General features: G+C 38.0%; 1 protein-coding gene across 1 annotated transcript in view; it reads left to right on the top strand.

The window, feature by feature from the left end:
• Nucleotides 1–2,700: 2,700 nt before the first annotated feature.
• The window catches only part of LOC148112995 (cytochrome P450 2J5-like), a 32,934-nt gene continuing 20,290 nt past the window's right edge, over nt 2,701–15,344 (top strand). The window contains exons 1-2 of the mRNA XM_087872183.1: nt 2,701–2,871; nt 7,274–7,436. Coding sequence (XP_087728309.1) covers nt 2,701–2,871; nt 7,274–7,436 — 334 coding nt within the window. The remainder of the gene's footprint in view (nt 2,872–7,273; nt 7,437–15,344) is intronic.

Here is a 15,344-nt window from a genome sequence, read left to right as displayed (position 1 = left end):
ATCACTGCCTGGATCCAGCCGCGTGTCACCTCCCGAGCTGAGTAAACCAGCCAGGAGGGGCACGGGTCCAGTACACAAGTGGCCGCACTCAGCTTCCCCATGATCCTGTCCACTTCCTCTGGGGTAATAGGATTGAACTCTTCCCAAAGCACAGGACCCGCTGCCTCCTCACCATCTGACTCTGTCCAGTCAGAGTCCAAGCCATCCCGAATCTGAGCGATCTTGTCCAACAGGTGCTGGCTAAACTCCTTGGCTCGCCCTCGCAGAGGGTCTTCCCTCACCCTCTGATTCAAGAAGGAGCAGGACATCCTGAACAGGGCAGCCAGGTGATTCTTTGCAGATATAATGACATTGGCGAAGTAGCGATGTTTTGCCGTCACCAATTTCACCAGGTAGGCCTGTGTGGCCGACCTTATCTGGGACCGGTCAGATTCGGAACGACTGGCTCTCCAACGGCTCTCTAGGCCTCACCTACATCGCTTCATCCCCCGGAGCTCCTTGGTAAACCAAGGTGCCAACCAGGATCTGCATCGTGTCAGAGGCCACAAAGGAACAACCCGGTCAAGAGCCCCGGCAGCAGCCTCATCCCAGGCATCCACCAGGGTTGTGACCAGGGTATAGGAGAGAGAAAGAGGCATCATCACAAGCTCTGTCTGGAACCTCTCCGGGTCCATCAGGTGCCTGGGGCGGAACCAGATGGTTGGCTCTGCCACCCAGCGAGGAGGGTGGTATACTGGAAACCCAGCCAGAGGAGATAGTGATCAGTCCATGACAGAGGATAAATGGAAGACAATCCCCCACTGAACTCCACCTGCCACTCTCCGAGACAAAAACAAGATTGGGCTTGTGGCCCCCCTCATGTGTCAGGCCCAGAATAATCTGAGTCAGGTCCATAGCTGCCATGGAAGCCACGAACTCCCGAGCCACCCCCGACGCCCCACCCAGGGATGGCAGATTGAAGTCCCCCAGAACAATGAGTCTGGGAAACTCCACCACCAACCCTGATAGGGCGTCGAGTAGCCCGGGCAGGGCTGTTGATACGCAGCTGGGAGACAGGTACGCAGTCAACAAGCCCAACTGCCCATGAGGGCCCCACTTCATGAGGAGGATCTCACACCCGTCTATCTTAGGAGCAGTGACCTCCCACGGACTAAGGGTCTCCCTAATAACAACCGTCACCCCCCCTCCCCTCCCCTAGGCCCTTGGCTGGTGCAGCACCCGGAAGCCTGGTGGGCAAAGTTCAGTCTGATGCTTTAGCTTTTTCTTCTGATTGCTGTACTCCATTGACTGGAAAGTAATAGCAACCCATATTTGCTCCATCAAATCACTGCTGGTATTTATTTCAACAAGATATTATCACATTAATTCATATACTTTTGATCATGCTTCACTTACTGCAAATAGGACGGGAAGGGTATTTTTTAAAAAAATGTATCACAAGGACTGGGGTAGAGGCAAAATCAGTCAGGGAAAGTCACTTATTGAAGAACACCTAGAGTCCCTTTGGTGAACGGGACAATTTATACATTTAATGAATAAGCAAATTAATAACAATTGAGAGGATAATTCAAGGAGAGAACAGGAGGATTCTTATCCTGGTGACATGGGCCAAATTACCAATTAAAGGTCCTGTGAAGGGATAATTGTGGAATGACTCTAGGAACCAAGTGAAACATGAGTCATTCTTAGAGAGCTGCTCTTTACCTAAGGAGAACAAAAAAACATCTGGAGCTCAGGAACAAGGACAGATGTGAACTTCAAAAAAATGTTTTTAAAGATTCAGCTTTCAGGCTATGCTCAGAATAAGATACATCACAGCAATCAGTAATTTAGTTGTAAGGAATAATAAGAATAATAAAAGTATTGGGCCATAATGTCATAAAGGATAATTAGATCCTATTCAAGCCACCTGATCTCATTAGGTTTAATGACACTTCAGAGATGGGTGATTGTCCCTGCTAAAACTTTAGCATGAATCATTTTCAGATGTGGCCATGGGTTAGGCAGCTGATTGGTGACATCATGTTGTGATAGGTATTTCTAAACATCTATAGCTCTCTACCTATAATTTTCTGCTTGGATTTAGGATACCTTTCAATCAATAACAGTTGCTGCAGAATCTGTTACAACAGCTCTCCTTATTAGCATGAAGATTACACTTATTTTAGTTGCAAAAGGCTGCACAGCAACCAGAGATGATGTTCAACAGTATGAAGCCTTCATGAAGCTGTTCCCTTATTTGTAAGCAAAGTTGAGTGAGGTTTTTCATGATAAAATCCTGATGCTGGGCTTCTCTAACTATGCATAAGATATAATCCTGGACTAGATAACATCTCTCTGACCCAACAAGGTTCTTTTTTGTATTTAGGTAGATTTCATGGATACACTAGGATTTTAAAATAATTCTGACATACTATAAAGTTTGGGATAAAATGGATTACACAGCCCTTGATTATTTTTTAAAAAAATCTCTTCCTCTGTTATTTGTGTGGCATATGGTCAGAGGTAACCTCATTAACCCGGATTAATGTGATAATATCTTGTTGACAAAGATCCATCACTAATGAGACAGCATCAAAAGACACCTTCCTATTTTTTTCCCATCAATAGAGTGTATAAAACAGGAAGAAAAAAAAGCATCAGACAAAAGCATCTTCAGATCCATCAGTGAGCATCAAAGAAAAAAAAATCATCAGGAAAATGATCGTGACAGAGATATTTTTGTGTTTTTTGCGGCTTCCTCTGCGGATTCTCTTCTTCCTGAAACAACTCTGGTCCCGAAGACATTTGCCTCCTGGTCCTTTGGCTCTACCTCTCATTGGCTCTGTCTTGGCAAGCGGGATTTGGCTCCGTGAAGATTACTTCCTTAAGGTATTTAATTCTGACCAGTAAAACGCAAGATCATTCTCACTTGTTTTCTTTATACCAAAATTGTGGACAAATGTAGTAAAATGTTCTCACACAATGAAGAATACATTTCTTCAAATGCTAGGGATGACACTTGATTAGTTATTTTCCTCACCATTCCAGAATATTCAGGAAAGACTTGCTTATAGCTGTTTCACAGAGCACTATGTGAAATAATGGGGCTGAATTTTTAGAAGGCAGATTCTAGTTCAATCTTATCAGAAATATTTGATAATGGAACCAATTCTTCAGAGAGAGGGTGGGTTCCCCTTCATTTTGTTCAAATGAATCTAGACATTCTTCTGTTGAAGATGCTTTGTTCTATATTCCTGCGGTGGACAATAGGTGGAACTTTATAGTCTAAATAGACCCTTATAATTCTTCAATTCCATAATAATTTATAAAGCTTTTTGGATCTGAATTCTAGACAAAATTTATTTCCACTATCTGCATGAGTCATATACAGTATGACAAGGAAGTATTTTCTCCTCAAGATGGCTGCTGAAGCAAATGTGTATCTAAAAAAGTTTTGAAACTTGAAAGCCTTTTTAAAAACTTAAAAAGTTTGATGAACTTTTCCACAAAAAGTTTTTGGAAAATATTCAGATGCATGTAGCTGTGGATGAATTAGATTCAGAAAAGGAATGTGATTGGAAAGCAGCAAATTCGTTGGAAAGAAATATGGACTGTACAGACTTAGAAAAACCAGAAAGTCCAGTTGCCTCTTGAAAAAGCACCTTTGGGTACAGACTTAAAAATAACTGAGTTGATTGCACACATCTCCCTGAATTCTTTACAACAGGAGAAACCTGAGTGGAGAAGTGAAAAATTGGTTTTCTCTAGGAGGATTGATGGTGATTGGGGAATGGATTTATCCCACTTAACTGGAAAACAATTTGATCTGGACTTTTATGGGAAGATAGACCAACTTTGGAGATTGGATTTATTATATTTAATCAGACAACAATTGATAAGAGATGGTATTTAGAAACAAATATGGATATTTAATCTTGGTTGAATCGCTGTTAATTTCTGAGATGATTTGGGATAGATAAGATGCCATGATAAATTTTCTGAGTTGACTACAATAGCAGTTTGTAAACAGAGGGCTTTAAAGCTTTAATCTTGCCCTTTGTATTATCATTGTTCTTCTTGTTAACTATTTTTTCATTAATATAATATATAGATGATAGTTTAATAATTTGCAAATAGATTTAGTTTAAAAATTTTAGGAAACTAATTGTAGCAGTGAATAAATCAGTATAGAACTGGAGGGAATAATATAGAATAAGAAATGGAATGGAATGGAATGGAATGGAATGGAATTCTTTATTGGCCAATTAAGATTGGACACACAAGAAATTTGTCTTAGGTGTATATGCTCTCGGTGTATATAAGGAGAATAAAATATAAAATAAAAAGATACAACAACGTGATAGTCAAGGTTACTAATAAGTTATCAAATTGTACTAGGAAACAAATAAAAACAATATAATTGAAAGATACAAGTGGGAAGAGATAGATACTAGTAAGGAAGAGAAGAATAATTTATTTTATTTTTATTTTTATTTATTTAGTTTGTCAAGCATGTATGAGAAAACAAGTATAAGTATGAACATAACATATAAACATATAAGTATAAACAGGTATAAGTATATACATCAGGGGTGAAATCCAGCACATTCGGAGTACATAAAAGAAAAGATACATTCGTCATGAATCATAAGGTACAACACTTAATGATAGTCATAGGGAACAAATAAGCAATCAATCAGGTTCTGACAGGTTCTGGAGAACTGGTAACGGAAATTTTGAGTAGTTCAGAGAACCAGCAAATACCACCTCTAGCTGGCCCCAGAGTGGGGTGGGAATGGAGATTTTGCAATATCCTTCCCCTGGAGTAGGGTGGGAGTGGAGATTTTGCAGTATCCTTCCCCTGGAGTGGAGTGGGAATGGAGATTTTGCAATATCCTTCCCTGGAGTGGGGTGGGAATAGAGATTTTGCAGTATCCTTCCCCTTCCCCTTCCCCGCCCACCAAGCCACACCCACCAAGCCACGCCCACCAAGTCACACCATGCCCATCAAGCCACGCCCACAGGACCAGTAGTAAAAAAATTTGGATTTCATCACTGATATACATATTAAATAAGTATGAATAAATGGGAATAGTAGGACAGGGACAGTAGGCACGCTGGTGCGCTTATGCACGCCCCCTTACAGACCTCTTAGGAATGGAATGAGGTCCATGGTAGACAGTTTAAGGTTAAAGTTTTGGGGGTTTGAGGATGTAACAACAGAGTCAGATAGTGAGTAATATAGTCTTAGTTTGTAACACAGTAATAATAGGAATACAGTCTTAGTTTGACAGTGTTGTGGGAATTAGTTGTTAAGCAGAGCTTAACAACTAATGAAAAACAACTGGTGAAAAAACTGTCCTAGTGTCTAGTTGTTTTGGTGTGCAGTGCTCTATAGCGTCTTTTTGAGGGTAGAAGTTGAAACAATTTATGTCCAGGATGTGAGGGGTCTGTAGATATTTTCAAAGTCCCCTTTTTTTTGCCTCGTGCAGCATACAGATCTTCAATGGAAGGCAGGTTGGTAGCCATTGTTTTTTCTGTATTCTAATTATCTGTTGAAGTCTGTGTTTGTCTTGCTTGGTTGCAGAGCCAAACCAGACAGTTATGGAGGTGCAGATGATCTCAATAATCCTCTGTAGAACTGGATCAGCAGCTCCTTGGGCAGTTTGAGCTTTCTGAGTTGGCGCAGAAAGAACATTCTTTGTTGAGCTTTTTTGATGATGTTTTTGATGTTAGGTGTCCATTTTAAGTCTTGAGATATGATAGAACCTAGAAACTTGAAGGACTGTACTATTGTTATTGTGTTGTCTAATATTGTAAGAGGTGGTAGTATAGGAGGTTTTCTTCTAAAATCCACCACCATTTCTACGGTTTTGAGTGTGTTTAGTTCAAGATTGTTCTGGTTGCACCACAAGGCTAGTTGTTCAACCTCCCGTTTGTATGCAAATTCATTGTTGTCTTGAATGAGACCAATCACTGTTGTATCATCTGCAAACTTCTGTATTTAACAAATGGATCTTTTGAGATGCAATCATTGGTTTATAGAGAGAAGTGGAGATAGCACACAGCCCTGGGTGGCTCCTGTGCTAATTGTACAGGTATCTGATGTGATTTTGCCTAGCTTCACCTGCTGTTTCCTGTCTGTTAGGAAGCTTATGATCCACTTACAAGTATGGTCAGGTACAGCTAGCTGATTTAGTTTAGTTAGAAGAATATCTGAATTATGGTATTAAATGCTGAGTTGAAGTTTACAAAGAGGACCGTTGCATAGGTCTTTGCAGATTCAAGATGTTGTAGGATGTAGTGCAGAGTCATATTAACAGCATCATCTGTTGATCTATTTGCTCGGTATGCAAATTGCAAGGGGTCTAACAGTGGATCTGTGATTGTTCTCAGGTGGCCGAGCACTAGTCTTTCAAAGGTCTTCATAACTACAGATGTTAGAGCAACAGGTCTGTAGTTGTTCAGTTCCCTGATGGTGGGCTTCTTCATAGTAGAGCATTTGAAGCTGGAAGGAACACAAACATCTCTAGTGATTTATTAAAGGGTGAAAATGAGGGCCAGTTCAGCATAAATTTTTAAGCAAGAAGTGTTATCTTGTCTGGACCTGGTGCTTTTCCTGGCTTTTGTCTGTGAAATAGGCTTTGCACCTCATTCTCTGTAATCACCAGAGGTGGTGGGCCCAATGGGATAGGGTAGGTTGTAGGAGGTTTAGCTGTTGTTGGTGTGTCTGCGATGGGGATTGTGGAGATGGGTGTAGTAGTTTTATGTATATATGTATGTGTGTTAGTTGTTTTTTTCTTTTTGTAATGCATTTTTTTAAATTTCTTGTTTGTTTCATAGTTGTTTTCTTTTAACAACTCACCCAATAACTCAGATGGATAATTGCTCTTGTGGCCCAATTTTAATTCAGATTACAACCTATAGGGTTGAAGAACAATTTTTCAGGGCAGCCCATAAACTCTAGAGTAGCAATAGCACTAGGATTTAGACTTATATAACACTAGATTTTAGGTAGAAACATAGAGAAAGGAACATCGGAGAAAAATAAATGAAGCACAAGAACAAAAGTTCTGGGCAGGAATCTTAGAGAAAATAAGTTTCTAAAGAGTAGACAGTTGCATATGGTGAAAGGTCTTGGAATTGAGGATTTAGGAAAGAATGTATTTTATTATTATTAAAATACTTCATTAAAGTATTTTATTATTAATAAAATACACTTTGGCACATTAACTATAAACAATCTGTTTTATTTGATTGTAATATTTCTCAACTTTGATTCACTTGGCAGCCTGCAAAACAATATGGAAATATATACTCTTTGTGGCTTGGATCTTACCTTCTAGTAGTGCTGTCTGGATTCAAAACTGTGAAAGAAGTAATGACCAGCTTCCCAGAAGAATTCTCTGATCGACCAGAGTATGCATTCTTGAGTACTTTAGGGAAAGGAAGGGGTAAGTGCAAGTAGTAAGAAATTGTACCTAAATAACCACCAGACTATTATAGTTTTTGGTGATATTATGCATAGCATGGGGCGGGGGGAAGTAAGGGATAGTTAACAAAATGACTTAATGGCATGAGGTAAGCAAATAGCTATAATTCACTTTATACCAAATTATTATACATCTCCATTGCATTCTACAGTATCTAGTTCATTACATTCCTATATTCTAGACATTTACTTCTTTTTCACTAAACATCCACCTTTTTCTTCTGAGATTCTCAACATCCCCATTCAACTAAAACTCTCCATTTTCCTTTATCACTTTAGTCCTTTCTTTTTGAGTAATATTTTTTCCTCTTCCTTCAAATTTGGCCACTTTCTTCAAATTTTGCAAATTTGATTTTAACCAATTCTTTCTATATGATCATCAACCCACCTAAAGCATTACTTTCATATTGATTACCCACATAGTCATGGAATTAGATTTAATTGGGATTTATTCTGAGCTAATAACATTTCTAAAATTGAAATAAAATCAGCAGCTTTAATGATCTTGCTTGAAATCAAAATAACAATTTAAATAACCACATTCAATACCAATATAAATGACAACTAAAAAAAGAGAAGAAAACTGTTTAAAAAAGAAAAAAAAATTAAGCCAACAGGAGTTGGTACTTGATAGATCCTAAATTGAGCACGAAGTGAGCAAATCAGCGCAAGGTTGTTCCAAAGGAATTGCACAGAAAGCAACGTTTGTATAACAGTATGATCATCTCTTTAAAAGTTAGCAGTACTTTTGTTTCTGGGGTCTTTTATTAGTGCAGTCATTTAGGCTTTCAAATTCTCAATTTGCCAGATAATAAATTTGATGGTTTGTAATTAACATCATACTTTTGTTCTCATACCAAGGGCTGAAATATCTCTCTCTCTCTCTCTCTTCCTCCCGCACTATCCTTCTATATTTTGAGCTCTCCTCTTCCCCTATGAAATAGTTCCTTTTATGAATAAATCCAATACAAAAAGTTTCACACCAAATTGAGTTATAAATTTGATTATCCCAAAGGTGCTTTTTTAAAAGGCAACTGGATTTTCGTTTCCCTTGAAGACATTTCGCTTCTCATCCAAGAATCTTCTTCACTTCTGACTGAATGGTACAGAATGGAAGGATTTATATTATTTGCAGTCATCTAGTCATTAAATCCTTCCATCCTTCACATCATCACTGTGGAATAGTATATTTGGAGAGAGGGGTGTATATTTATTTATTTATTTATTTATTTATTTATTTATTTATTTATTTATTTATTTATTATATTTCTATACCACCTTTCTCCCATAGGACTCAAGGCGGTGTACAGTCAAGAAAAATATAGACACACAAACATCATAAAATTACTAATTAAAATTATTACTTAGTTTGGTCAATTAAATAAAACCCAGAATTAGATAACATTTTTTTAAAAAAATCATTCACATGTTCATATGATTAGCCCCGCCTGTTGGAACATCAGCGTCTTGAGGGCACGGCGGAAAGCACGGAGATCATGGATATTCTGTATCTCCGGGGGCAGTTCATTCCAAAGGGTTGGAGCCCTCACAGAGAAGGCCCTCCCCCTGGGAGTCGCCAGTCGGCATAATTTGACTGACGGTACCCTGAGTAGTCCCTCCCTGTGAGAACGAACTGGTCTGGTATATGATTAAAATGAAAATTAGTTGACTTGCTAGAATTCTTATACCTCTATCCTTTGTTTTATTAAAGAGAATGGAATAATGTATTTTTAACTCTATTTTTATTCTAATTTATAGACAGAAGGTAAACTCATCAAATATGAAGATGACACCACATTGGGGGGAAATAGCCCATACATTAGAAGATAGGCTCAAGATGCAGAAGGATCTTGACAGACTTGAGCATTGGGCCTTATCCAATAAGATGTAGTTCAAAGGTGAGAAACATTAGGTCCTGCACCTAGTCAGGAAAAACTAGGTGCATAAGTATAGAAAAATGGTCCCTGGCTCAACAGTAGTGTTTGTGAGAGGGATCTAGGTGTTCTAGTGGATCACCTCTTAGGTATGAGCCAGTGTTGTGCTGCAGCTGCCAAAAAGCCAGTGCAATTCTAGGTTGCATCAGCACAAGGATACTGTCCAGACAATGAGAATTGACACTATAATTTTACACCATGCTGGTGAGACCATACTAAGATAACTGCATCCAGTTTTAGTCACCACAATACAAAAAAGATGTTGAGATCCTGGAAAGTGTGCAGAGAAGATGAGAAAGGGTTAAATTGTATGACAATAGCTATGTCTAGCCTATTTGAAGGGAAAGATTGAGGGATATGATAGTTGTCTTCAAGAACTTGAGAGGCTGTCACAAAGAAGATTTGATTATTCCCTCTTTTTTAAAAAAGTTTTTAATTTTTAATTTTATACATCTCATTTCGTGAATGTTTTGATTCCTGGGTTTCATACATTTCAATATACATTTCAATAAACATTACAATATTTTTCTTAATAATTACAATCCATTTTCATTTTTAATTTAGCTAACATATAGTTTCTACTGTCATCTTTAAACTCTAAACCTCCTCATAATTCTATCATACTTCATATCATCTTACTATCTATTTTTACTATTTTTTCCCTCATATTTCTACTTCTATTTTAGCCCTCTTTTTTTCCCTTTTGCTTATCATTCTAATAATCAAAGACGTGATCTTTCCTTTCTTCCTTATTCAATATTCCAATATATCAAACTATCTCTAGTTTTTCTTTAGTAATCACATTTTTTTTGTTTATAATGTTTTCTCTAATCCTTCATTTCTTATATTCATTATGTTACTACATTCCTAACATATATTCAAAAATATTTTTTATCTCTTACACCACATATAAACAATTATCCAAGTTATATGATTCTAATATTCATGCACATTATTAAAATACTATCATTAAAATGTTTGCTTCACACTCCCTTTCTTTTCATTCTCCTTTATCCCACATCTTTCACCCTCATCCAAATTTTTAATCTTTTTATTTTAGGTTGCCTCCCATATACTTCTTTTAGTTCATTTATTCCATCTACTTTTAGGTCTGTATTTTGACTATGACTTCTAACTTTCTCTCCCCTCATCCTTTTCCCCTGTTGTTTTGTTCTATGACTACTTATTCTAGCCCCTTTTTCTTCTCCCCCGTTATCTTCCTGTTTCTCCCATTTCCTTTTCACATCTTCTAAGATATTTTCCTTTTCTTCTTTTTGATTTTCTGATTCTACAGTCTCCTCTTCTATTTCAGTTATTTCCGTTCTTTCCTCATTGTCTTGGTCTTTACTTGTTATTCCTTGTATTATCTTTTCCAGTTTTTGCTCTATATGATCCATACAGCCAAATATTTCCATCATCTCCTTAGGTTATTCTTTTATAAAATCCTTAATATCTTGGTATAGAATAGAATAACAGAGTTGGAAGGGACCTTGGAGGTCTTCTAATCCAACCTCCTGTTTACACAGGAAACCCTACACCACTTCAGAAAATGGTTATCCAACATCTTCTTAAAAATTTCCAGTGTTGGAACATTCACAACTTCTGCAGGCAAGTTGTTCCACTTATTAATTGTTCTAACTGTCAGGAAATTTCTCCTTAGTTCTAAATTGCTTCTCTCCTTGATTAGTTTCCACCCATTGCTTCTTGTTCTACCCTCAGGTGCTCTGAAGAATAGTTTGACTCCCTCTTCTTTGTGGCAACCCCTGAGATATTGGAAGACTGCTATCATGTCTCCCCTGATCCTTCTCTTCATCAAACTAGACATACCCAGTTCCTGCAACCATTCTTCATTTGTTTTAGCCTACAGTCCCCTAATCCTCTTTGTTGCTCTTCTCTGCACTCTTTCTAGAGTCTCAACATCTTTTTTACATCATGGCGACCAATACTGAATGCAATATTCCAAGTGTGGGCTTACCAAGGCATTATAAAGTGGTATTAACACTTCACGTGATCTTGATTCTGTCCCTCTGTTAATGCAGCCCAGAACTGTGTTGGCTTTTTTGGCAGCTGCTGCACACTGCTGCCTCATATCTAAATGGTTATCCACTAGGACTCCAAGATCCCTCTCACAGTTACTACTATTGAGCAAGGTACCACATATATGGTACCCGTGCATTTTGTTTTTCTTCCCTAAATGTAGAACCTTGCTTTTTCACTGTTGAATTTCATTTTGTTAGATAGCGCCCTATGTTCAAGTCTGTCAAGATCCTTCTGTGTCTTGAGCCTATCTTCTGGAGTGTTGGCTATTCCTGCCAGCTTGGTGTCATCTGCAAGTTTGATGAGTTCCCCATCTATCCCCTAGTCCAAGTCATTGATGAAGATGTTGAAGAGCACTGGGCCTAAAACAGAGCCCTGGGGTACTCCACTGCATACTTGCCTCCATGTAGATGCAGTTCCATTGAGGACTACACATTGAGTGTGGTTGGTCAGCCAGCTATGAATCCATCTGGTGGTGATGCTGTCTAACCCACATTTTTCTACTTTATCTAGTAGTAGGTTATGGTCTACTTTATCAAATGCTTTACTGAAGTCTAAGTAAATTATATCGACAGCATTCCTCTGATCCACTAATTTTGTCACTTTGTCAAAGAATGCAATAAGATTAGTCTGGCATGATCTGTTTTTGACAAACCCTTGTTGGCTTTTGGTTATTACTTGGTTTGCTTCTAGGTGTTTGGTGATTCGTTGTTTGATTATCTTTTCCAGAATCTTCCCTGGTATTGAGATCAGGCTGATAGGTCTGTAGTTTCCTAGATCTATTTTTTTTTCCTTTTTTGAAGATGGGAACTACATCAGCTCTTTTCCAATCCTCTGGCAGTTCCTCTGTGCTCTTTGAAAGATATAGTTCAGTGGTTCTGAGATCTCATCTGCCAGTTCCTTCAGAACCTTGGGGTGTAATCCATCTGGTCCTGGTGATTTGAACTCGTCTAGGGTAGACAGGTGTTCACTTACCATTTTCTTCCCTATTTTAACTTGTGTTCCTAATCTGTTTTTTATGGTGCTGTTTTTGATAGGTTGGACTGTGTATTCCTTTTGTGTAAAGACAAAAAATGAGTTAAATAGTTCTGCTTTTTCCCTGTTGCTTGTCAGCTTCTTGCCACTTTCTCCCAGCAATGGGCTAATTGTTTCCTTGATTTCTTTCTTGTTTTAAATATGTTGGAAGAAGCTTTTTTTTTTTTTTTTTGGTTATTTTTTACTTTAGTCGCAAGCCTTTGTTCATTGTGAGCCTTAGCTTTCATCACTTCATCTTTACAGGCTTGGGCTATTTGCTGATATTCTGCCTTAGTTATTTGCCCCTCTTTCCACTTTTTATACTTGTCCTTTTTGTCTTTCAATTTGTTAGAGAGTTCTTTATGCAGCCATGCTGGTTTCTTTTGAGATCTATTATTTTTCTTCTTCATTGGTATTGTGCTAGACTGGGCTTTTATAATCTCACTTTTCAAAATTTCCCAAGCTTCTTGAGTTGTTTTCCCCTTGAGGATTCTCATCCATGGAATCCTTCTCAAGCTCTCTCTAAGTTTATCGAAATTAGCTCTCTTAAAGTCCAAGACTCTAGTTTGACTTTGTTCTACTACTTGTGTTTGCATAATGTTGAATTCCAATATTGTGTGATCACTTGCCCCCAAGGTTCCTGTAGTTTCAACACTTTCTATCATTTCATCTCTGTTAGTGAGAATTAAGTCCAATATGGCTGACCCCCTTGTTCCCTTCTCTACTTTTTGGGAAACAAAGTTGTCTGCTAGGTTTGTTAGGAATCTGTTAGATCTTCCACTTGGTGCAGAGTTTGTCTCCCAGTTGATGTCAGGATAGTTAAAATCCCCCATTACTATTGTCATGTGCTTCCTACATACATTAGTTAGCTGACTAGCAAAAAGTTCATCTACTTCCTCTGATTGGTTGGGTGGCCTGTAGTATAGACCTATGGCAATGTCATTTCCTCCCCCCCACTTTAATATTGACCCAAATGTAGGTCAATGTACCCAAAGGTATGTCGGCTCTATATCATTATCTTCACTTATTTCTATTTTACAGTCTGTCCAATTTAAAAAAAAACAAACACATCCAGGGGGTTATTCACGTCCTTTCCAATCATTTTTATTTGCTCAACAGTTTTGTAATTTTGAAATTTAAAGTAGATTTGAAGTAAATAAGCTGACTTTGTATAAAAAAGAACACCGCTTGGGGGGGGCCCGAAAGCCCTACTAAGCAGGTATATACAAAAGTATGAAGGCTATTGCTTAACGCATTGTAAGCCGCCCTGAGTCTCCGGAGAAGGGTGGCATATAAATCGAACCAATAAAATAAATAAATAAATAAATAAATTGTTATAATCCAACAAAGATAAAAATTCCCATAGGTGCATAGTTCTCCTCTTAGCAGCAGATGGCGCTCATGATTCAGCTTGGTGTTGCCTCTCTGCCTACTGCTGATAATCCAGTTTTAATTATTTTAGGTTTTAAATACAATAGGTGGGTGAACAAATAGTACTAAAATTTGATAGTAATAAAATGTAAACAAATTCCAGATCAAATTCCAATATTTTTTTTAAAATACCTTTTCAATGTCACGCCTTCACTTTGAGAGTTCAATTTTTTAACTTAGTTTTCTTTACAAAGTTTCTCTTCTTAAATATTATGACTTTTTTTTTTGTAAATGTGCTTATTCCGCCTCTAGCAAATAGTTTATTTATTTATTTATTTAATTCAATTTGTATACCGCCCTTCTCCTAGTGGACTCAGGGAGGTGCATAGCCAGAACTAAAACACATACCAATACAAAATTTAAAATTATTAAATTCCAGTATGCTTATTAATATATAATTATTAAGTTCCAGTATGCTTCCCCCTTGTATTTCTTGGGGATATTTTCAAAGAAAGTTATTCTTTTGCCCAGTTCACAATTGACTGACTTTCTCTGCTCCTGCTCAGTCTTGTGTATTCAGGTCATCTTCGGCTTCATGGCAGCCATATTTGCTGCTGCTGCTCCTTGTTGTTGGTGGAGGGGGCTTTTCTAGTTGGGGGGGGATGCGTCTCCCCTCTACCTGCTAGGTGGTCCCCCTTTGCTTCACCAACCCTCCGGGGTGGCTATGGTCTGGATTTGGACCCTCTGATAAGGAGAGATCAGAGCTGATCACAGAGCTCGCGGATCAGGCTCCGAAGGCAACGGAAGTAAAACCGGAAGTCCAGGATTTGGTTATTCTCTAGAATAACCTGCACCAGAAGGCAGGACCAGAAGTAATGAGTGGAAACTTGTCAAAGAGATCCAACCTACAAATAAGGACAAATATCATGACAGTGAGAGCAATTAATTAATGGAATAGCTTGACTCCTGGGGTTGCAGGGGCTCCATTACTGGAGGTTTTCAAGAATAGACTGTAGAATCATGTGCATGGGATCGTACAGTATAAGGGTCCTGCCTTGAGTTTAGGATTGGACTAGTATACCTCCATGCTAGGCTTCCAGGCTTCTATGATTCATAGCTTGTTTTTCTGTAACTAAATATACAATTGTATAAGTAGTATTTCTCATCTTTTTTTTCTTTTTATGACCCTGTAATCTCTCAAGCTATTTTTATTTGTATTGATGATAGCTTGGTTGTTCCTATTACCAACCTGCAGCTATAGCCTGTTCTAGGAAGATTCATGTTTTCTTAAGTGCAGGGAGACAAATTGCATTTGTCAGTGAATTGAAATTTCTTCTACATTTTCTGACTGGTATATGATTAAGAAGAAACCAAAATTGTAGTTAAATTCTAAATTTAAGCAATTGGTTCCTTAGGGATTAGAAAGTGGTCCTTTTTTCATAATGTAATTTAGTAATATCTTGATAAAACGGCACTCCTATATCTTCCTGATTTATATCTTCCAGCCCATGAAC

The sequence above is a fragment of the Pantherophis guttatus genome, chromosome 6 (assembly GCF_059756535.1).
Source record: "Pantherophis guttatus breed Tessera chromosome 6, ASM5975653v1, whole genome shotgun sequence".
NCBI lineage: Eukaryota > Metazoa > Chordata > Lepidosauria > Squamata > Colubridae > Pantherophis > Pantherophis guttatus.
This window is presented reverse-complemented; position numbering and strand designations above follow the sequence as displayed.